The sequence below is a fragment of a genome, unplaced genomic scaffold (assembly GCF_019419815.1).
Source record: "Pyrus x bretschneideri cultivar Hongxiangsu unplaced genomic scaffold, Pyrus_bretschneideri_v1 Contig27, whole genome shotgun sequence".
Classification (NCBI taxonomy): Eukaryota; Viridiplantae; Streptophyta; class Magnoliopsida; order Rosales; family Rosaceae; genus Pyrus; species Pyrus x bretschneideri.
In genome coordinates, this window is record NW_025999579.1 from 4,815,718 (window position 1) to 4,838,335 (window position 22,618).

Below are 22,618 nucleotides of genomic sequence, written 5' to 3' on the forward strand. Positions count from 1 at the left end.
TTATCTGATATACACTAGTATATCAAGTCATGATGGGACTAAAACTCTTTGAGATAGAGATCAACACTCCTTCTGTTAATAGGCTGGACCGAGTGGATCTCTATCGATGAATGATGGTATAAATAGTTGAAGTCCCTGCTTCCACACTAAGGCTTCCTTAATATCTAAAACCCTATTCATTTAGAGAGGAGAATTAACGAGTGTTGGAAGTAGAAGACCTCATCTGTTGCTTTCACAATGGCGATACCTCCAGGTAAGTTGATTTCTTATACTGCACGGGATATGATAATGGTAATCCTAGTGTCGTGTTGGTTTGTCATGCAGTTGTAATTTGATTGTTCATATTACTGCTTACAGGGTCCACCTTGCTTGGCTCATGGTAGTTGTAGATCTCACAAGAAGTGGTATGGTCATCGGTGGTCTTGGTCAGGGTATCCCATTAGTGATGAGATTAGTCAACAGGAGGTCAGGGTATCTCCACATGAATGTATTTATCACTACAGTTTTTTCTAGTATTAATATTTAAAAAAAAATTAAATGATATATGGCAATCACCTTTATCACTGTATGGATTATTCATTTTCAATTTCAAACGATCAAAATAGTCAGAAATTAAGAAATATTTTTACCCACCACCTTTAAATGATGATGATGTTCACCATTAGATGAGTTTGATTGAATCTATTTACTGCACAAATTTCAAAATATAAACTAATCGGATTGTACATAATAGGGTAAAGAGCAAAAATGCACTAAAAAATTAAGCTACAAATGAAATGACATTTCCTAAGCACTAGCAATAATGACAAGAGTATTGTACTAACAAGAAAATTAGTACATCAACTTAGGAAATTGTTATTAACATTCCAAAATTCTCAATCTACACTTCTCACAAGTGTATTTTTCTTTCTAATTATAGAAAATTTAGAGTGCAAAATGAGATTTTTAAAATGCCAATAACAATTTCCTTGACTTAAGGTCAATTAGTAGAATTTATTTTTAATCTTACGCAAGAGATTAGTCTAAATTTGAACTCAGGTAAGGATTATGGTTTTTTTTCCTTTTGAACAATGGACAAATAATGCATTTTATTTCATGAGAATAAGTTGTAACGAGTCATAAAATATTTGTTTTGAATTGGTAGGTAGTTAGTATTTCATATGAGTTTCACTTCCTACCCAATCATATAAGTCATGATTACTCTTTATACATATTACATAATATGGAATTCCTTTATAATCTAAATACCAAGTTTAGATTAAACCCCATCCTTTCTTCTCATAGAATATAGGGTGTTTGATTACAGAGACGACGTTATTTTTGTAATGAAGACTCGAGGTTTTACTTTATTTTAGTTTGTAAATAAAATATTGGAGGCAACTAAAAACTATAGGATTAAGATCCTCCTTCACTTATTTGCGTTAATTTCAAATTCTGAGTTGATCTCCAATAATTGGCATAAGGCTTAAATTAAGCCTTAAAAAAAATCATCTCTAATGGTTGGCCCAAATCGGCAAGCAAACCGAAAAGACAAGTCACATAAGCCTGGTTAGAGTGGTGTATTCCGGCATATCAGTAGACACTCTGAAGAAAGACACTATGACATCTTTAGGTTGGAGAGAATTTTTTTTCCGCTTACTAGAGCAGAGAATCGAGAGACGTGGATTCAGAAGTTTGGTCTACCTCTAAAAAAACCAAGAAATAGAATAGGCGTATTTTTTTCTGTATCTGAGTGTTAGTTCAGCAAGGTTAAAAATTATTTGTTCAACCTTATAAACATTAGGAAATCTTACAATTGATGCTTAAGAAATCTTGGCCTTCCCGTGCACTGTCTATCCAAAAAAGTAGAGTGAGCGAGAGAGATTCATTTCAAAGACTAGTACTGCAAAACGTGATGGCAATATATAGCCTGTACAGAAGTGAGAGAAAGAGATTCATTTCTAAATTGTACTTGCCTGGGAAGCATGAAAAAAGAAGGCTTCTTTCAAAGCGATGAGTATTTTCCGGCGTTATTGGACCATTTACTTGCTGATTGACCTCCATCTTCTTGACTTCATGAACGATGCTAATCTCACAAAAGTCCGGTGCATTGTTCTTAACAAATTCTCCTAACGACAATTGTTTTCTCGCTTGCCTCACAACATGGTTTAACCCCGTTAATTGAACGCCTAATTCACTCTACTTTGGATGTAATATATCTACTGAACACATTCTTGATCGCATCTCTCATATAAATGAGACCTACTAATAGACATGATTCCCACATGTCTCATCTTTGTGAGAAATGCAGTACTCAAGTTTTACTTTATCTCTAAAATTCGTCGGGGAAATGAAATAACTGGCGTATGCTGCTACGCACCTTGAATGTCTTTTTATTCCTAAGACAAGGTGAGTAATGCTAAGAACAGGAATAAGATCAAGAATTAGTTTTGCTGTGCAATTGCTCTCAAGGAGCATTGTCTCCACCGTTACCTGCAGTCACATCACATAGAAAGCATAAAATTTCATCATCACCAATTCTATGGAATCTTGCTGTTTGGAAGCATAAACAACGCAGGGGAGTAAAATCCACACCTTAGCATCATTGCACAAGTTCACGTATTTCTGCAAGAGGTTACTCTCTTCATTAACGTATAATCGCACTTGATCTTCGTTTAATTGGCTCTTTGTTAACCTTCCAGCTATCGATATTTTATGACAGGAAAGTACGAGACATTGCTTAGGATTGGTGATCAGGAAAAACAATTGCAGATGTTAAAGAAAAGTCTAAACCCTAATCACTGATCTGAATCCAAAAAAGATATTTGATGAATGCATGAAGTGTTTGATCAGAATCCCATAAATACAGTACACTGATGGGCAGACATGGACAAGAAAAACATTAACAGGTGAACTAGTTTACCGGGTGTAGGGATGTGGCTGAGCGGAGGGAAGAAGTGGACAAGAAAAACCCGAGTACTACCAGGGGAAGCAGCATTGTCAAGCGTCCAGTTCAGGACATCTGTGTCATCTTTGCCAACGGCAACATAAACATCGTTAAGGACTAGATCTTTGTTAGTACTTTCTGTGACACTAGTACTCTTGCTATCCTCTTCTTATATCTCCAGATTCTCCACAATCTCCGGTAACAACGCGCCTGCTTTAATGTAAGTCTAGTAAAAATCCTTTCCTTCCTCTAGAACATAATCTTCGTCTTCCATCGAGGTGTACATGACCAGAAGTACAGTGAGCACAAAATTGAAAATATGGAGATTGATAGGAAGCGAAAATAACAAGATTGGATGAAAGAAACATGGCAGTTTTATAGTGAAAGAGTCGTTGCTATCAAAGCACCAAAAGAAAAGGGAACAAAAGGGGAGGTTCTATTTTGTCAAAGGATATAGCATCATCCCTTTTGCTTAGGTGCCTTTTTGGTGCAAAAGAAATCAAACTTTTTCGGTTTCTTTTTCTCCTCCATAGATTCTAGGTTTGGTATTGATCGACCTTGCATTTGGGGAACAGGGTACATTCTATGTGGCAATGCCTCCTCTTTTAGTTGACTTGTTCATGTTATGTCGTGTTCGTGTTAACTCAGAGGCTAATCAACACACAAAATGATAAGTTTATCAAAACATAAAATAATATAAAATAGTAATATAATATTACAAAAACTCACACCATTCATCATAAAAATTTGAGAAGAGTTAAATTTTTGTTAGTATAATATTAAACGAACAATGTTAATTATGTTGGCCTTTTATCTGTGTTGTGTTTAGGTCACAAATTTTCACCTCTTTGTATAGTGTGTGGATCATGTTTGAAAAAAGAGATGAATTTTATAGGCAAAGCAAATAAAGTACTTGCAGAGTTTGATCTTTTACTAGAACAACACAGAAAGCTGGTGCCATAGAGGTTAGGAAATTGTTGCAGATTGTTCAACATGCCTACGTTTTCACGACTCTTTGTCTGGATATACATGCCTTTTCACACACATTTGCATGCATACAAACAGATCTGGTGTAAAAATTGAATGTGATTTATATAAAATATCAGACCCCTTCAACCTTATACATGCTACAAATATATATTACTCGGTTAAAAATGCTATGAACCGCCACAGTTTGTAACTGTCTAACATGATTATTATTATTTACTTGGTTTTAGCTGTAAAATTTATATTAGCGCTCAAATGTTAACTAGTTAGTTTCTTAAACAATAAAAAAGATTTAAATATGCCCAAAATTGTTAGACACGTCTTGGGAGGGGAGAGATGCAACCCGATTAAATGAGTCAGTTTTCCTATAAAAGGAATGCGTTAGCAATATGATCACTGAATGTCGTTCATATAACATCTACTTAAATAAAGAGAGTATATATATATATATATATATATATATCGTTTTCACTTAAACGAATTAAGCGACTTTAAACGACATATACAGTTACCATTAGCCGCATTACAAATGAATTTTAACAAATTTATAATGATTTACACCTTTTCTAGTCATAGGATGCCATACCAAGGTTTTGACAACATTAGTTTAGCAATATTAAGTCCTTGATGAATCAGAACTTGGAAGCTAGAAGTTATTTTGAAAACGATTATTTATAAGTTTAAATACACACCAGAAAATTACAGCTGCAGCAACAAATGGAGTTTGTTCTTATGCTGCTAGAAGGGATTTAAATAAGCTTACATTGGGATTTCCTAAGTAAGACCAATCTTTATTGTAATTTCAAAACCATAAATTTGTTTTTTGAACAAACGATATTATCTACACTAAGAGGGTGGGAGAGTGGGTAAGTCTTACTATAAGCTAGTAATAATGTGGTCCAATTCACCTTTGGTGAGAATCGAACCTAAGAACTCTCACTTACAAGTGAAGAGGAATACCACTAAACCGTAGTACTAAGTGGCACAAAATCTTGAACTTTGGATGCAAGAAATAGAAGTTTTTTTTTAAGTAGTGAGAGGTCTTAGGTTCGAATCTCATGGATGACGAATTCGATACTACATTAGGTTGTTCATAGTGTGGCTTAGCCGAACTTCCCCTCTCCTTAGTGTAAAAATATCGATGTACTTAAAAAAAAAAAAAAGTCAATAAATCCCTTGATACAAGAAAATATAAAATAGTTAGAGTAAAATGCCGTTTGACCACCTGAACTACTATCCCAGTTGAAGTTGACGCCTTGAAGTATTTTTCTGGTAAATTAACTCCCATAATTATTTGAAATTAGTCAATTAACCTCTCACCGTCAGATTCGATAAAATTTCATCTACTTTGTCGTCAAATACTAGCACGTGATTCACTCTTGAAGGTAAACTCGTGCCCTATTTGATGGCAAATTGATAAAATTTCATTGAATATGACGGTGAGGGGTTAATTGTCTGATTTCGAATAGTTTAGGTTTAATTTACTAGAAAAAGAGTTAAAGGTCAATTTCAACTGGTACAATAGTTTAAGAGGTCAAACGACAGTTTATCCAAAATAGTTAGGTCAATTACCTAGGCTTGGCTTGGCTACTTTTAAAACTTCATCACCAAACTGCTCATCTCACTCTTTTTTTTTTTTTTTTTTTTTTTTTTTGTCAAACTAAAACACTTCCATTATATAAAAAGGCAAGTACAAGGAAAAGGCAGCCCACCACCTAAATACAAGCCCAATAGCAAATAAGAAAATACAGTAGATATGCCCAAAAGTAGCCAGCTGAACAACAACAATAAAACCCTAAGACTGGAATGAAAACCAGTAGCCACCAGATGTGCCTCCATCGCAATGCCGCCACCACCACCAAGAGAACAAACCAACGGAACAACAGGATCAAAGGAAAATGGGGGTGATTAAGCCACCCGCGCAGTGAGTGTTCCTATAATCCTACCCAATAGTGCTAAAAGCACTTTAACAGCCACCAAACACCCAAAGAGAAGCACACAGGCCAAGTAACAAAGGCTAGTAGTAGAGGACGTGCAACAAACAGTATCATCGGAGCATGAGAGGGCCATGAAGGTTTAGATCTGAGACTAGCTCATGGGAATTGAGACAACGTTCAAAGAACAAAACTCAAGGGAAGTCAAAACAAACACCAAAAGAGAAAAAAGTGCATAAATTAAAAATAAAAAATAAAAAATAAACTTATTGCGCGGAAAGGTGTAGTAAGGATGAAGGAAATAAGGGGGAGAGGGAAGATGCAAAGAGTGGAGATGGATGGGTAGAAGGAAGGAGGGGGAAGATGGGAAAAAAAGGGAGGGAGGGAATATGTAGAGGATGGAGAAGGAAGAGAAAGAGGGAAGGAAAGCTAGAAAGATATGGGAGTCAGGCTACTACCAACCCCAAGCCGGAGCAAGGAGTAGCAGCTAGGAGGATTTTTTTTTTTTTTTTTTTTTTTTTTCTTATTGAAGGCAGAGAGGAGGAAAGGTTTTAGAGAGAGGTTAGAGAGAGAGAGAGAGAGAGAGAGAGAGAGAGAGAGAGAGAGAACACATTCACAAAAATTGCTCATCTCACTCTACAATTGAAAATGAAGTAGAAAATTTTGGCAGCCTGATTAGGTTTACTCTCACTGGTTGGGCTTGATTAGTGTCAAATTAAGTGAGATAATAATACAAGAATTTCATACTTTTTAAAATTACTCTACGAATGACGTGATAAATATTTATAGATAGTGGTAAATTTATAGTAAATAAAATGGGATAGTTGACACAAGTCTTATTTTAGACATGTGTTGACATTCGTTATAAAATGTTCAATGTTGTCATTGATGATTCTTGAGGTCCAATTTGACATGCCATGTGGTCTCCTTTGACATGCATCAAGGTCTCTTTCAATTCCCATGGACGATCTTAACCCTCACCAAGGACACAGGGGAAGTTGTAGCTATCCTATGAACTTTTTTATTTCTTTTACAAACGATATTTAAATTTAAATTTAAATATTAAAAAGTGAAATTCAAATTCAAATGCATAACGAAAGATACATTCGTTATAACTAAATATAATACATGCGTTTAATATTCGTCTTTAAATATATAAAGTTTTTATTGACTTAGTCTTGAAGATATAGTGCATGTCGTGCTCTATCGTCATCATTTTCTTTTAGACAACCGCCACGGTTTTTCATTTAGTTATGGCTCGTTTGGATGTGCTTTTCAAATGATTGAAAGTGCATTTAAAGAAAATATTTTTGGGTTTCAAAAACACTTTTAAGTGTTTTCTGAAAGAAACACCAGTTATGTGCTTCTTCTATGAAGTACTTTAAGTGTTTTTTTTAGGATTTACTTGCATCTTTACTAATGATTGGTTCTAAAAACATTTTCACCAAAAACACTTTTAGTCATTTCAAAAGCACATCCAAATGAGCTCTTATCTGCTTGATAACCCTGCACTAATCATGAGCACATACATGCAGGATGATATGCTTTGGATATCATATACAACTTGAATAATAACTTATATACCATATGGTTTTTTGGAGAAACATATACCATGTGGTTGGTGGAGGAATTATTAGATAACGACCACTTCGAGTTGATGGTACATGAAAGTGGGACACGGATCCTCTCTGGATCCAATTGTTCTAATCTTAGAGATTCATCAATCTGGACCGTTGAAATTTGATCAAATGACTACAAACAAAAATCTACTTTAAAAGTTATAATAAATTTAACCGTTGAATCAAATTGCACCGATCTGAATTGATGGATCCCTAATATTAAAACAATTGGATCCGGAGATGATCTATGTCCATGAAAGTGAACCAAGAATAATGGGGGTTTAAAATATAAAGTCATGTCGAGAAAATTAAAGTGGCCACATGACAGCTTCTAGCTCGATCGATGGAGATTTTACTTTAATCCTACTCTCAAGTCAAAGGTCGACTCTCGTCCTCCTGCTAAAAGTAAATTAAATTTATAACATATAAAACAGATAGAATATCCATATTCACTCCAAAGAAAATAATGTATAAAAGACAGTGATGTGGGAATAAGAAACTTGCATCATGGAAGAATATGTATATATATATATATATAATTTTGTAAAAAATGATCAGTTGGTGATTTCGTCGTAGCAGTTCACTTTTTCAGAATTGAGAATATTGTATATCCTTAGGGAGATTTGGAATATTTGAGTGACATTTCACATAAGTAGTTGGCTAGTTGGAATATTTGATAAAATATCAATAGATTTCATCCATCAACGGGAGTGACTAGCATTAAATTGAACAATTAAGAGAAGAATCTAACGGACATAATTAAGGAGAATATTGAAAGATAAAAGAGTAGTGCGGAAATCACTTTCCAAATTTAGTTGAGAAGGTGGTGGGCTAAACAAGAAATCTTTTTATAATACTTGGTGGAATCAAAAAATCAAGCAACTTAGCCCGTGCGATGTCGCGGGTCTAAAACCATGTTAAACGTATAAAATATATTAAAATATATTTACTTCTATATCAAAATATATTTACATCTTTATGATCAATAAAAAAACAAAAGATACATGTTTGTACAATATATTACAACACTCTGAGGCTCATGTCTTTAGTTCTCGTTATTCATACTTCCTCAGCAAATCAACCATTTGTTCTTTACCAATGTCCAAGGCCTGTTATGGAGAAGGCAAATGGAGTATAAATGTCAATAGGGCTACCAACATGTAACTTAAATTTGTTAAGAAAGTATATTAAATTTAAAAGCAAGAAATTAGAAGATAGCTAAATCATGTAGAAAGTCATAATAATAATCATAATATAGACGAAACACATGAAACTGGAGTGGTCTTAATGCATTTATATCGAATTCAAAATAGAAGAAAATTCAATTAGGCTGGAATGGAAAATTTTAAGCTTTTAACATAATAAATTCGCAGGCACATACTTGGCACCCATTAGTTTTCACCTATTACAAATGCGGAGAAGCACTACATTCCAAAGTTAATTTCAACAGAAAATACTACTCTTCAATGATTTTTCCGATCAAAGGAAAAGAAGTCTCCAATGATTAGATGATGTGACTCAATCGACAAAGTCAAACAGAGATTGCCACCTACCTATTCCAAAGCTAAAATTTCAAGCGGAAATCTATATAATGATTTGGTGAGATGACTCAAGTGTGAGAACCAAGCAAAGAGCACCGAAAAATACACCTCAGTAATCGAGCAACAAAATCACAGACCAAGGGATGCAGCTATTAGGATGTACTCAGTTATCTTTAAGAATACATAACCTGCTACCTAAAGCCTATAATGTTATATCACCAGCAATCATAGATAAGAACCAAAATAAGCACCATAATCCAAAACACATGATTTTATCAAGCAAAGAGAGGGAAACAATTTCACCATAACAAAATCAAAGGAACCAAGTTTCAGCCAACAACCAATAAAAATAACACCACACAAACACCAAAAGTTGCACCAATTCCACACAAAAATGTAAACTTGTACGGAAATTACTACGACTTGAACAAAATTCAAGCTACCCATCAACAACTAACAGAAATACCAATATTTCCAACAGAGAAAAAAAAGAAAAAAAAACCGCAAATAAAAAATCCAACATAATGTATAGAAAGATAGCAGCTTTACCTCCCCGAAGAACAATAATTGAAATTTCAACACTTGAATTTGTTGGGTGGTAGCAGGGGAATCAATGTATTCGACTGTTCATTCTTAGCTTTTCATGTCATTGTTCAGTCCTCTTTATCTTAATAAAGTTTATTTCCTTAAAAAAAAAAAAGGGAAGATTTTTAGTAATGGATTAAAACTAACATGTAATATAGAACTTCTGTGTTTCACTTTCTTATTGGTCCAAGGCACGAGAAAAGTATTTCATGAGCTGCAAAAAAAAAAAAAAAAAAAAAAAAAAAAAAGTGTCAAGAAAATGAATATAGTTGTTCTATATCATCCTATTGAAACCATTAAAATAGTTTTTACATTATGCGAAGCAAATTATATGAAAGTAAAATTCAATTGAAATGTCAATTAACGGAAGATCTAAATTGTTCATATATTAAATCATCATATAAGCGGAGGACTTTTTTACCACAACTTGATCCACACTGTTACCAACTGAAACAGTTTGATTCTTTATAAACAAACGGAAAAGGAAAAGAGAAAGACAATCAGCATTTGAAATCAAACGATCAGATTGAGATACAAAAACTTAATATGTGCTTACCCCCTCCTCTTGACTTTCAACTCCCCCTGCATATTTTTAAAAAATTACTGTGGACAATTTACTATGGCTCAGTCAAGTAAGGACCAATTGTAAAAAGTAACACGAAGTCAAAGTGTAAAGAAAAAAAAAGAAGATGAAATAAAGATGGTAATATTATCACAAAAACAGCAGCAAGAGACTTTAATTAATTAAGGTGGCTTATTTTAGGGAGTAAAGAAAAGCTAACAATTAACAAAGCATGGATTCATTTGAGAAAAAAACACAGGATGAAATAACATTTATCTCCTTCCAAAAGAATATAAAAATACTATCAGGGATTCAAAAATATTGGTTAACGAAAACAAACAGCAACAAAAGCCATTAGCACATAAGGAAAACTAATGGAAAGGGTTTGAAAACTTTAAATTTTAATGATAAGGATAAAATAAATGGTAAAGTGAATAGTACCAGGATTGACTTTTTAGTGTAAAAATGTAGTTTTTCATTAAAGTCAACAGTACGTTAAAACTTCCTTAGACATAAGGTAAAGTACCAAAAACTTGATCCAAGAAAAAAGAATTATTTACCTCTACGGCTCATGGTAAACTTGATCCAAGAAAAAAGAATCATTTACGTCTACGACTCTAACCATGTGACGGGGGAAACTTCCTCTTTCCCATTTAAATGGTGGATTGAATACCAAACATGCTTCTTTCCAAAGAGAAGTGCCTGAAGAAGATGAAAAAAAAAATACAATTCAAAATACATCAAAAGAAGTAATAAAGTGGATAAGAATGGCAAGGCATGAAAATTGAACACGATGAATTACTGGTACGATTAAATTTTTTATCTTCAGCTCTCCGACTAATTTGATATAGCACAACAATTAACCGTTCGAAAGAATTGTGTAAAACATTATTGATTTTCTGAATTTGGTAGACATACAATATCTCTTTGCTTCAGTAGTTGAAAAGAGAAATGGAGAAAGCGTGAATGTGTATATAAAAAGTTGAACGTTATGGGAGACGAAGAAATAACTTTACAGCTAGCAAACTATTAGAAATCCTATTTTCAAACTCACTTACGTTAAGATTAAACAACGTAAGAGAAAAAGGGTACGTGGTTATCTTGAAATAATAGGGTTTAGCTTTCTGCTAATCAAACCTCTTAATCGGGAGAAAGATAAACAGTTGCTAAATAATTTTCTTGCAGGTCTTAATGTTGCTGTGGATACATTCCCTCCTATTGCTTTGCTGGATCTCTCTACTTGAATTTGAAGCCTAAGGAGCCAATAAGGAGGTTTAAAATGCATGTCGATCTCAAGATTCCAGTTTAACTTATATAGTTTTACTTTTGTGTTCATAATTTGGATAACAGAAAGGGAGGGGATGGATTGCTGGTTTCTCAAATCCAATGGTGGTGAACACCCTTGTTGGTGTTAATCCACTCTAGAAATGCTAGCAGTGTTCTTGTTCATCCTCGTCTTACGGTCTTAACATGGAATTTTTACGCCCGAATCTTGAATGGTTTCAAGAACTTGAAGCCCTCCAAATCGCTAGCATTGAGTTCGTGAGTTCTTAAACCCAAAAACTTTCTATTTTTGGACACAACAAGAACTGCATCATGTTTCTTGCTTCAATTGTGCCTCGTTAGATGGAAACTCAAGTACTTAAAGGTGGCAACCCGGTTCAGTTTGCTAGCAGAAATTTGTCTGGCTTTTCTTCTCTTCCCCATAGTAAGAGGGTTGGCCTTGTTTCAGGTTCTTGGCATCCAGTTTGAAGCTTCAATCAGATATCATACATGGCTCGGAACTGCAATGCTATTTTTTGCCACTTTCCATGGTGCAAGCACCTTGTTCATTTGGGGGGCCGGCCACTATATACAAGAAGAGGTAAATTTTGTCAATGTTTTAGAGAGAGGTCCAGCAATCCACTATTTCAAACACTAATATTATCACCAACTTTTTATGATCTTTTTGGTGCTTACCTGTGGTGGGTTATAAATTGGTGTTATTAGTAGTGGAACCACTCATGTACATATGCATTTTAATTTGTCAAACTATCTGATGTGGCTTTTACATCCTTCAATCCTAGGCCTTTTTATGATCTTTCCGGTGCTTCACTGTTTAGTTTTACTGATGTTTTCGGTGTAATTCATTCAACTACAGACATGGAAGTGGCAGAACACCGGGCGGATATAACTTGCCGGGGAGATTTGTCGAGTTACAGGGCTAGTAATTTGGATCACATCACTTCCTCAAATAAGGAGAAAACAGTTTGAGATATTTTACTGCACACACCATCTATACATGGTTTCCTAGTGTTGTTCTTGTTTCATGCTGGAGACCGCCACTTCTACGCAAATTTCCCAGGAATTTTTCTTTTTGGCCACGACAAGCTGCTTCGAATCATGCAATCTAAACCCTAGTGCATTCTTTTCGTCCGGATCTTCCCCTCCAATGCTATAGAGCTTATCCTGCCAAAAGATGCAGGTAACTTTTCTCGACTCTGATCAGAAACCAGAAATTTGCATGAAAGTTTGGAGTATTCATATGAAACATTCACTTGTAATCAGGGATGGAGCCAGAAATTTCTTCTAGCAAGGGCAACCGAAAACAACTAAGAAAACCTTATTATAATATGGTTATACACAATATGATATTAAGGATGGTTTCAAATGATGATGTATCACAATTCCAATGTCACAAAAATTTCAATATAGTAGTGGAAAGTGGCAAATTGATGAGAAAAATATAAGTACATGATAGGCGAGAGAGGGTTTTTTCGGTTTGAATGACAGAACAAGAGCACTATTACTCATATAATATTTGATACAGAGTATAAGTAGAATGAATGAATGAATGTATGTTGGATATTAGATACATATATTTTCTTCAAAGATAACCCGTGTATATTATATAATTGTAATCTGCAACTAAACAAACGAATTACTTAAGTAGGGACATCTGCCCCCAGTGAGCCTTCATTGGCTCCGTCCATGCTTGTAATTACTTGCAGGACTCAAGTATGCACCAACAAGTGTCATATTTGTGAAGGTACCAATTATATCCAAGTATCAATGGCACTCATTCAGCATTATTTCCAGCTCTAGGGTCGATGAGAACACAATGTCGATTTAATCAAATCCGAAGGTTCCTGGACTAGTTCTCTCTCAAATATGATCCAAACTAGGCAAGAAACGTACAGCGATCGGTTGAAGTACATACCTATTGCAGTAGAAGGCCGGCCCCCTATGGACTTGTCTCCATGGACTCCTTTAGGTACATAAAAATTTCACTTTTCATGATAGTTTACTTTCTTCAAACTCTCTCATTGATCACCAAATTATAGACAAAATTTGATTCACACGAATGTGAGATCTTTGTGCAGATATGACAGCCTAATGCTTGTTGCTGGAGGAATTGGGATAACCTCATTTCTGAGCATCTTGCAAGAACGTGGTTCGTTTGAAAACAGTCGGCGTACATATATTTCTGCCAACAATTGAACTTATTATGTTGTAGAGAAGTCCGAAGACATTTGTCTATTAAACTCAATCTCAACCTTAATATTCAACCAGCCAGCCGAAAAGTGCCGTCTGAAAGTTTAAATATTTGTGACACAAGAGCAGTATGGTACAACAGTAAGAGAACTACTAAGCGAGTCTTCACAAGTGAAAACAGTACAGGTTGGTACAAAGTTCTTGAATTATTCAATCAGTGGACTCGAAAGCTCGGCTTGGATGGCTGCCATAGCCAGAATCTCCTCCATCCTGCTTCTGAACATTCTTACCATTTCCAATCACATTTGTGTTCCCTCTCAAAAAATGGCCTCCAAAGCAACGAAAGAGATCGGCTTATCCTATCTTCTTTCATTGTAAAAATAACATGCAGCATTTTGGTAGCAGATGGAGAAGGATACAGAAATTGATTCTTGATTCTTCTTATCCTCCAAAAACATGGGAAAGACTTGGAAAAAATTGTTCAATACAAGCAAGTGATGCAGCTCTTGAGCAACATGAAACCCATTTTGGACGCAGGCCAAACTTTAATGGTACTTTACCCTTGTAATCTTTAACGAACTTGACTCTTTACAATTACGGTTAAATAGTCATCTCTTGTTACATGCAAATCACATCCTGACACATATATTGAACTGACATTCAAAACACAAAAAGACGTTCACGCACTCATGTCAAACTGTGATTTGTACCCGCTACCTGTATTTTCCATCTTTAACGACTTTCTTGTTATGAGTACATATCTTTGCAAAGTTTTCAGATGAGACGGGTAGATCTGATATTGGAATGATGGTGTGTGGACGTGAGAATATGAAAGAATAAGTCGCAACAGAATGCTAGCAGAAGATGGGTGCTCCCTCAATTTCACCCTATCGGTGTAATTGTAAAACAAAAGAACAAATAAACTTAATCCGCTCTTGCATATAAGTTTTACATGTGAATTTTAAAAAAAAATTACATTTGTTAATCAAAAAACAAATCTCAACCGAAGTTGTTAAATTGTACCATAATTACAATTTGTTCAAAGACGCCTTTCACCAACTTTGCGTTAAAAACCCCAATAAAATGTTGAAAACTTCTTATTTTGGTTCTAATAGAATTTGGAGGAAGTTGCAAATCTAATGTGCTAGACAAAGGTGATCCCACTAGTTGCGTATGAGATTATGTTTTGTGCCTTAACCGTTGTAGCCTTGACTCATTTTCTTTTTGGGGAAGTTGAAGAAGCAAAAAAATCATTTTAGTGTACCCCAATATCTTAATTAGCAAACATATATATTTTCGTACTAATTTTATTACATGAAAGATTATCGTGGTAAAAGTAAGAACAGTGAGTCGAACATAGACGAGGGCTTTTAATTTGTTTTGAGGTGCATAACTTAAAATATGAGTTTTCAATGCAATTTGCACCTTTTGCAAATTGAATCCTTATGAATTTGACGCAGGAGACTTCAAGAACACATTTATCCGACTCACATGTGTTTGAATCATTTAGGTTTTGTGATGAGAGTGAGCTAGGTCTAAGTTAATATTTAGGCCTTGGTTTCTTCACAAAAGAAAATTAAAGACGCAAAATAAAAAACGAAAGTGTAAAATAGTGTATCTTATTTTGCTCTTTGATATGGTTACCGACGTTGAGAATAAATTCCGTTATTCTATATTACTGTCAGCAATTAGTACTTGACCATACAGACACATAATATAAATCTAAATCGGCCGAAAGTCAAAACTTCAAGTTTAAATGTAGAAAAACATCTCAAAATCTCCCATGGTACAACGTGTAAATCGACCGACCGAAAGTCAAAACGTTGAATTTCAAAGTGAAAAAAATTGAAACCTCGTAACATTTTACAACAAACACCCAACCCCATCCACAGATTGAAATGCAAAATCAAATTGTTGTATGCCTCACAATTTTTTTTTTTAATTTCTTGAAAAATAATATAAAAAATGTAATTGAAAGGTAAAAAAAAAAAAAAAAAACAAACATATTCACACTAAAGGCTGCTGGAGTTCGGGTGGCGCCACTTCCATGGACAAATCATCACTACCGCCATCTCCGCCGCCAATGCTACTATCACCCCTTGCCAATTCAGACAACAAATGGGCGGGTGCGGTGGCGGACGCGGCCTCACCAACCAAAACCGCCACAATTTCCCTCATGCTAGGCCTTCTCTGTGGATCAGGATGGCAACAAGCCAGCCCAAGCTTCAAGGCAATCTCCATCTCCGCCGCCTCATACTCCCCGTTTATTCTCGGGTCCGCCGCCTCCCCCACCCTCCCTCTAAAATACAACTTCCTCACCCAATCAACCAACACCACCTCATCCTCCGCCGCCTCCATCTCAATTGGCTTCCTCCCACACGCCACCTCCAACAACACCACTCCAAAACTATAAACATCACTCGCCGCCGTCGGCGCTGCCACAGTCGCCAGCTCCGGCGCCAAATACCCGAACGTTCCGACGACACGCGTCGTGTGGGGCACTTCCCCGTGCTGGTAGAGCTTAGCCAGCCCGAAATCTCCAAGCCGCCCTCTCATCTCCGCGTCCAACAAAATGTTGCTCGACTTAATGTCCCTGTGAATCACCATCTGGTCCCACCCGTGGTGGAGGTAATTCAACCCCTCCGCCACATCCGCCAGCACGCGCCGCCGCCTCTCCCAATCCAAAACCGTCTCGGGCTTGTCGAAAATCCACCGATTGAGGCTCCCATTGGGCATGTAATCATACACCAGCATCAGCTCGTTGGCCTTCCGGCACCACCCCCGCATCTGCACCAAGTTCTTGTGCTGCAGCCGCCCCATGCTGGCGATCTCCGCCATGAACTCCCTCAGCCCCTGCTTCGAGTCGTGGTTGACGCACTTGACGGCGATTTCTGTGCCGTTTGATAAGGTGCCCTTGTAAACCTTCCCGAATCCACCGGAACCCAGAAGCTGATCGTTCGAAAAACCTCCCGTCGCCTCCCTCAGCTCCTCGTTGGAGAATCTGTGCGGCCAATACTCCAGCTCCCAATCTTCGATCTCGTCGTCGGTTTCTTCGCCTTCCATCCTTTTCTTCCGCCAGTACAAGTAAAACCCAGATGCTAAAATCAACACAAAAACGACACAACCGATTGAAATCCCGGCAATCGCCGCCCTCGTTAGAGAAGACGACGGAGAAACCAGCTGGAAAACGGGCAGATTCGTCGTGTTAATGTCTCTGGCGACTCCGGTGTTGCTAAAACTCCAAGCTAAAACTCTCTGGGCTTCAATCCACTGCGTTTTCGAAGCCGAAAACCCGACAAACATCTCGGCCGATACATAGTTCGCAATCTTGGGGTCTATGTAAGTAAGCGTTGGCACAGAAGGACGGGACACATTGGCAGGGGCGACGGTGACGTTGAATTCGAGATTAGTCCCGTCAAATTCAATCCAGGCCCGGACGTTCTGCCCGGTCCGCATTTGGATCGGGACGAATCCGCCGGTCGAGTTGTAGTACCCGGCGGGGGTCGTGACGGCGGACTCGATGTTGTTAAGGTCGATTCCGATGTGATTCCCATTTGGGTCGTTGAATTCCGGGTTTTGACCCGTGTCGAACTCGACGGCGAGCAACGGGGCGACGAAGGGGACGGTGGCGTTGGTGAAGAGACCGAAGTATTGGCTGGCGAGGGCGTTGGGCGGCGAGGTGGAGTTAGAGAGGACGAAGCAGAGGCCGAATCCCGGGCTCGAGGCAATATCCGGGAGAACGGAGAAGACGAAGGAGGTGGAGAAGGAGGTGACGGAGGTGGAGTTGGAGGTGGGCTTCATGGGAATTTTTGTTGGGTAGAAGACGCGGCCGACGGCGAACTGGTTGGTGTCGTTTGTGAGGCGGATGGCGGCGGCGTCGAGTCGGGCGTCGTTGATGAGAATAAGGTCGGTGGCATTGGTGATATTGGAGAAGGAGTTGAACAGGAAATCGAGAGCGGAGGTGGGGGAGAGGAAGAGATGGTGGAGGAGGAGAAGGCGGACGACGGCTGAGAAGGGTCCCATCCGCACAGATGCCATTGTCGCCGGCGGGGGGGGGGTGAAGTTTGTGGGTGGATTAACAGTTGTTATGTTACTTTGTTTAATGAAAGATTATCATATCTTTGTACAAGTGGATTGGGATCTATTTCCATCTAATTCACCAATTTCATAATCTGGGCCGTTAAAATTTAATCTAACGGCTACAAATAGAGAATTTTTTTAAAAGTTATAATCATTATAACCGTTGGATCAAATTTCAATGATCCGAATCCTAGACTTTATGGATTAGGGTGCTACTACTAAAACCAAGTCGTTATTTAATCATTTGGACTTATATGAAACATTATTCTCAATCTAGTTTTAATTTTCTTTCTTCTTTTGCAAATGATGTAGATTGTTACTTTTATATAATTGAATGGGAGGAAGAATCTTTATAATTTCGTGATATTGTTACGTAATATTATCAAGTTATGTATTTTAATTAAGAGGATTTATACGATAACTTGTGTTCAATTTTCCTTTTTCATGTTGGCTATTTTATAAAAAATAAAAAATGACAAATTTGAACTACAATTTGGAATGTTGGTTGAATGCTTGTACTTTGTAGTTCATGTAGTTAAGAGTAACTCAAGCATGAAAATTAATGTGACTGTATGCTTTAGAGCTTGTATCTAGAGCAAGTGAGGACCAAAATGAACGAGAAAAAAACGTTGACCTAGTTGCTCAACGAGTTTTGACAAGACAGTTTGAAAGCATAACATAGAAGAGATAAGGCAGATGAATATCTCATTCAGATTCTTTTTGTAAGAATTCTAGAAATCACTTCTTTATAATCATTCATTATTTTATGGAGCTAGTTTTCGTCAGGTAATATTTATGTTTAATTTTAAATAAAAAAATCAAAATAATTTTTAACTGTTAGAATGAACAAATACGATAAAGTGATCTCCAAAATCTTTACCATCAGAACAAAATCCTATTCAGATAAGGCAACACCACAGCCGACTTTGACGACCATAGTCCATGGATGTATATTATTAGGCAATTCATTACTTGAACGTGGGTTTGTTGGTTGGGTCTGTTTCCACGGGCTTCCAAATTACATCCTAACGACTAAGCAATGAGATAGAGAACCCAGGGATGTATTGAGTTTCCTCGGATTTGGATCCTCTCCTGCGTCCAAGAAGAGAATCTTCCTGACTAAACAATATAGGCTGTTAGATTTTTATTCAACGATTACAAATAGAGATGTCTTTTTAAAATATTAATTATAACCATTAGATGAAAATCTAACAATCCACACTATTTGGTCAAGAGGATCATCTCCTTGGGATCAAGAGAGGATCCAAATCCAGTTTCCTCACCCCCTTGCTTGTGAGTTTTGGTTATCATTTGGAGACCCCCACTTGCTTGTGAGTTTGGGTTATCATTTGGAGATCCAAATTACTCCACCCTAGAGTGCAGGGAGTTAAATAGGAAACCCTACCATTATAACCACTAACTTTACATCATCGTCGTCATACCATCATCACCATTGTCACCACCATAACCATTGCAACCACCACAACCACAATCACAACCGCAATTTTCACCGCCGCCTTTACTACCATTATTATCTTTGTACGCCAACCACGCCCCAATGTTGACACCACCATCATACCCTCGCAATTGTCTTTTCCATCACCATCACTGCTGTCACCGCTGTTATTACCATCGCCCCCATTATTATGTCCATTTTATCATTGTGTACAATTATATCACGTTTGTATTAAAATTTACCAAATGCTTTTACATTGATTTCCATACTCAACATCATTTATAAAATAAAACAATCTATCAAACACTAAATTGTTTTATTTTACAACTAATTATTTTTAAAGCATAATATAAATAATCTTTTTTTTTTAAAACACAGCAATCTCAAATTCATCCTTAGACCAAATAATTAGGACTCCCACCTAATAAATCTTGGTCAACACATATGAGATAAATGGATGAGTAAAATCGAACACCACCCGACCACCCCCCCCCCCCCCCCCTCTCCCCCCTTTTCTTCCCCCAAAACAAAAAAAACTACAACTTTAATCTAGTGAAAAATCCGCAGCAGTTCCATCAAAATTCTTCCCCTTTGTATGATGCTACGAATTTAGATATTTTTTGGATTTTTGTGCCAGGAGTTCAATACTAGAGAGTCGAACTACTCAGTCTAATTTTTACGATTATCTTTATTCCATCCTACCGCCCCACGTCCAAAAATACTAAATTTTTGAACAATCCGACTCTCTTTCTTTTAAACGGTCTAGATTACCTGATCAGTTGGTCTCGCAACATAAAAATTCAGAAAGAGTTATGAACCACATGTCATGTGGACCAATGCCATCACCTCCTTGACCATACACAAAGAATCTTACCTCCCCTTCGGCCTATAAGTTTTGAGTCTTTTGCCACCACAAGAATGCAGTGGATGGAGTTTGCTCCTCGCGTCCGAGGAAATCCAACATAATCCTCGTCTGATATTTTTTACGAGGATTTTAGAGATTCATAAATTATGTTTGTTTATTGTATATTGTACGGTTAATTTTTATCAAATACATGCTTATGTTTATTTTTAAATAAAAGTATTTAAAATAATTTTTAACCGAACGGTATGCAATGGCGATCAATGGATCCCGAGGATAGGCAATGATCCGGACTCTGAGCAAACTGTCCCCGGAACAGGATCCCTCGCCGGCTGCCTTGACGCCACGCGTCCCTCCACGTGTCCTCTCAATAGGTGTTACCTTCTGCGTGTCGAACCTTCTGTAAGATGGGCGTGTATGACGAGTAAACGACATACACTTTACTGTCGGAGATTGGACCCTTTTATTTCTTTCCACAAAACTGGAAAATTACAATCTTGCGGATTCCTTTATGAGTAAATTGAATCAGACTAAATAATGAAATGAAATATCCATTGCTACAAATGTGCAATATGAGGTCTTAATCCAAACAAACCGGACGTCGGCCCTCCCTAGTCACAACAACGTATACCAATACCGAACTTTTGTGCCTTTACCTAATGAAAACATTTGACCGAAATCAAAGAAGATAATATATCAATCACGAGCTGGTGGTTCAATAGTAAAAGGAAGATTACAAAGCTTTTTTTAATTTAAAATTTTGAGGTTTTGGGTTCGAAACTTGTTGCTAGTGTAGAAATCAGATTTGTGACCAGAAGAAGATTGAAATGCTTCATTGAATTTTTCCGGTATCCAAAATAAGTGAATAATCATAGTTTATCATATCCTCTTTAAAAGATAACATGTTGGTGGTGGAACAATTGAAATGATGTCGATGCCCACGCTAGCTTTCATGCTTGTTACCGAAAAAACGTCCCCACATGTCACGTCTCCGAACGTAATGGCCAATTATGTTCAAGGAACTTGTGTCCTTTGGCCTTATTCACCTTCTCCAATTACCTCATACACGCCTATGTGTTGGAGAGGTTTCCATGCATGTATGAAATCACCGCAGAGACACCGTAGCGTATTTGACAGCTAGTACAACGTGATGGATACTAGGCATTTTGCGTATCGATTGTAGCTAATTCATTAAGTCTTTCGTTGGAGTATGTTTGCAAGAATTAAATTAATGGCTTAAAACGCCACGATAACAGTAAACTCGTTTAACATCTGTCATTCTATTTATATATAAGAGGAGTGTGAAAACTTCTTTTCTGTTGATCCACCTTAAATTTTCACACAAAAATGCACAAGAAGTTGGTATGACGTTTGAAATTTGAACTGATCGTCTAGGGTTTGGAGATATGAGTTTACTTGGAGAATTCGCCTGAATTTAGATGCATTTATGGAAAGACAAATCCATGTCAAAGCATTTGTTTCTTTATATGGAACCTTTCGTGGAGTATCCAACTCATGAAATTTTGAATGATCCAAAAGCAAATTATTGGGTATTCACAACTGCAGGTGAAGTTAATTTTTGGTGCTATCCATTAAGTTTCTATTTTATGAATGATTACATATGGTATACAATTTGAATACAGTAGAACGTCGATAATTTAATACTCAATAAATTAATAACTTCGGTTAAAAAATATTTTTGGCCGGTTTTGACTTAGGGATGATGTGCTAAATTTATAACTCGCTAAATTTATAAGATAACACAATGTAAAAATTCATATGGGTCTCAGTCTCATGTAATATATAAATCAATACTTTTATGTTTCTCTGTTTTTTTTTTTTTTTTTCGTTAAATGTTCATTAAAAATAATAATGTAGTACACTGAACAATGTTCAATCTATTTTTGAAAGAAATAATTAGTTCATGAATTTACTTGGTTAAACAAATGCATAAATTATAAATTCATAGGACGAGAAACTATGTACAATATTTAAACAAAAAAAAAAAATTACCACTCATTATGTTTCTATTTAATGAATGATCTCAAAAGTGGGATAGACTCTCCATGGATTCTCTACCACTTCACATTTTTTGCACAATATTTTATAATGTTGGTACGAAAATTGACGTTAAATTATGAAATGGCAGATAATCCATAAAAAATCTCACTTTTAAGTGAATTTCCTTGATATTTCTCCATATGATAAAGACAATATGTACAAGTCAATGTTCATGCATGCACATATTTGTAGTAAAACCAAAACCACATCATTCTTACTAGGAATGAAACTAGAAGATTCTGGTGGCAAAAACGACGTACACGTTTGGAAGCGGAAGCAAAATAATGCAAATATTAAGTCTCAATGCATCGAACGTCTATTCGACTTGTACAAGCTAAGGAATAGGATTCCATAGAAAAAGTGATATATTTTGTTCTTGACGTTTATTCCTTTTGGACATCGTTGACACATAATAAAATATGGAATCTGGTAATCTTGATGCATGATATCGCATATTATCACTAATTAAGAGTCTAATGACTATAAATAGAGTGTGACAAGGCTAAAAAGCAAGCAGATAAATAAAGATCG

General features: G+C 36.5%; 1 protein-coding gene and 1 pseudogene across 1 annotated transcript; one reads left to right on the top strand and one right to left on the bottom strand.

Moving 5' to 3' along the window:
- The first annotated feature begins 237 nt into the window (after positions 1 to 237).
- Positions 238 to 14,006, top strand: LOC125478995 (annotated as a pseudogene).
- A 1,391-nt stretch (positions 14,007 to 15,397) lies between these two features.
- On the bottom strand, positions 15,398 to 17,713 carry LOC103952959 (L-type lectin-domain containing receptor kinase S.1). Its single transcript, XM_009364671.3, has one exon. It carries the CDS (start codon positions 17,664 to 17,666, stop codon positions 15,636 to 15,638), a length of 2,031 nt encoding a protein of 676 aa, XP_009362946.2. The 5' UTR covers positions 17,667 to 17,713; the 3' UTR covers positions 15,398 to 15,635.
- Between the last annotated feature and the right edge of the window lie 4,905 nt (positions 17,714 to 22,618).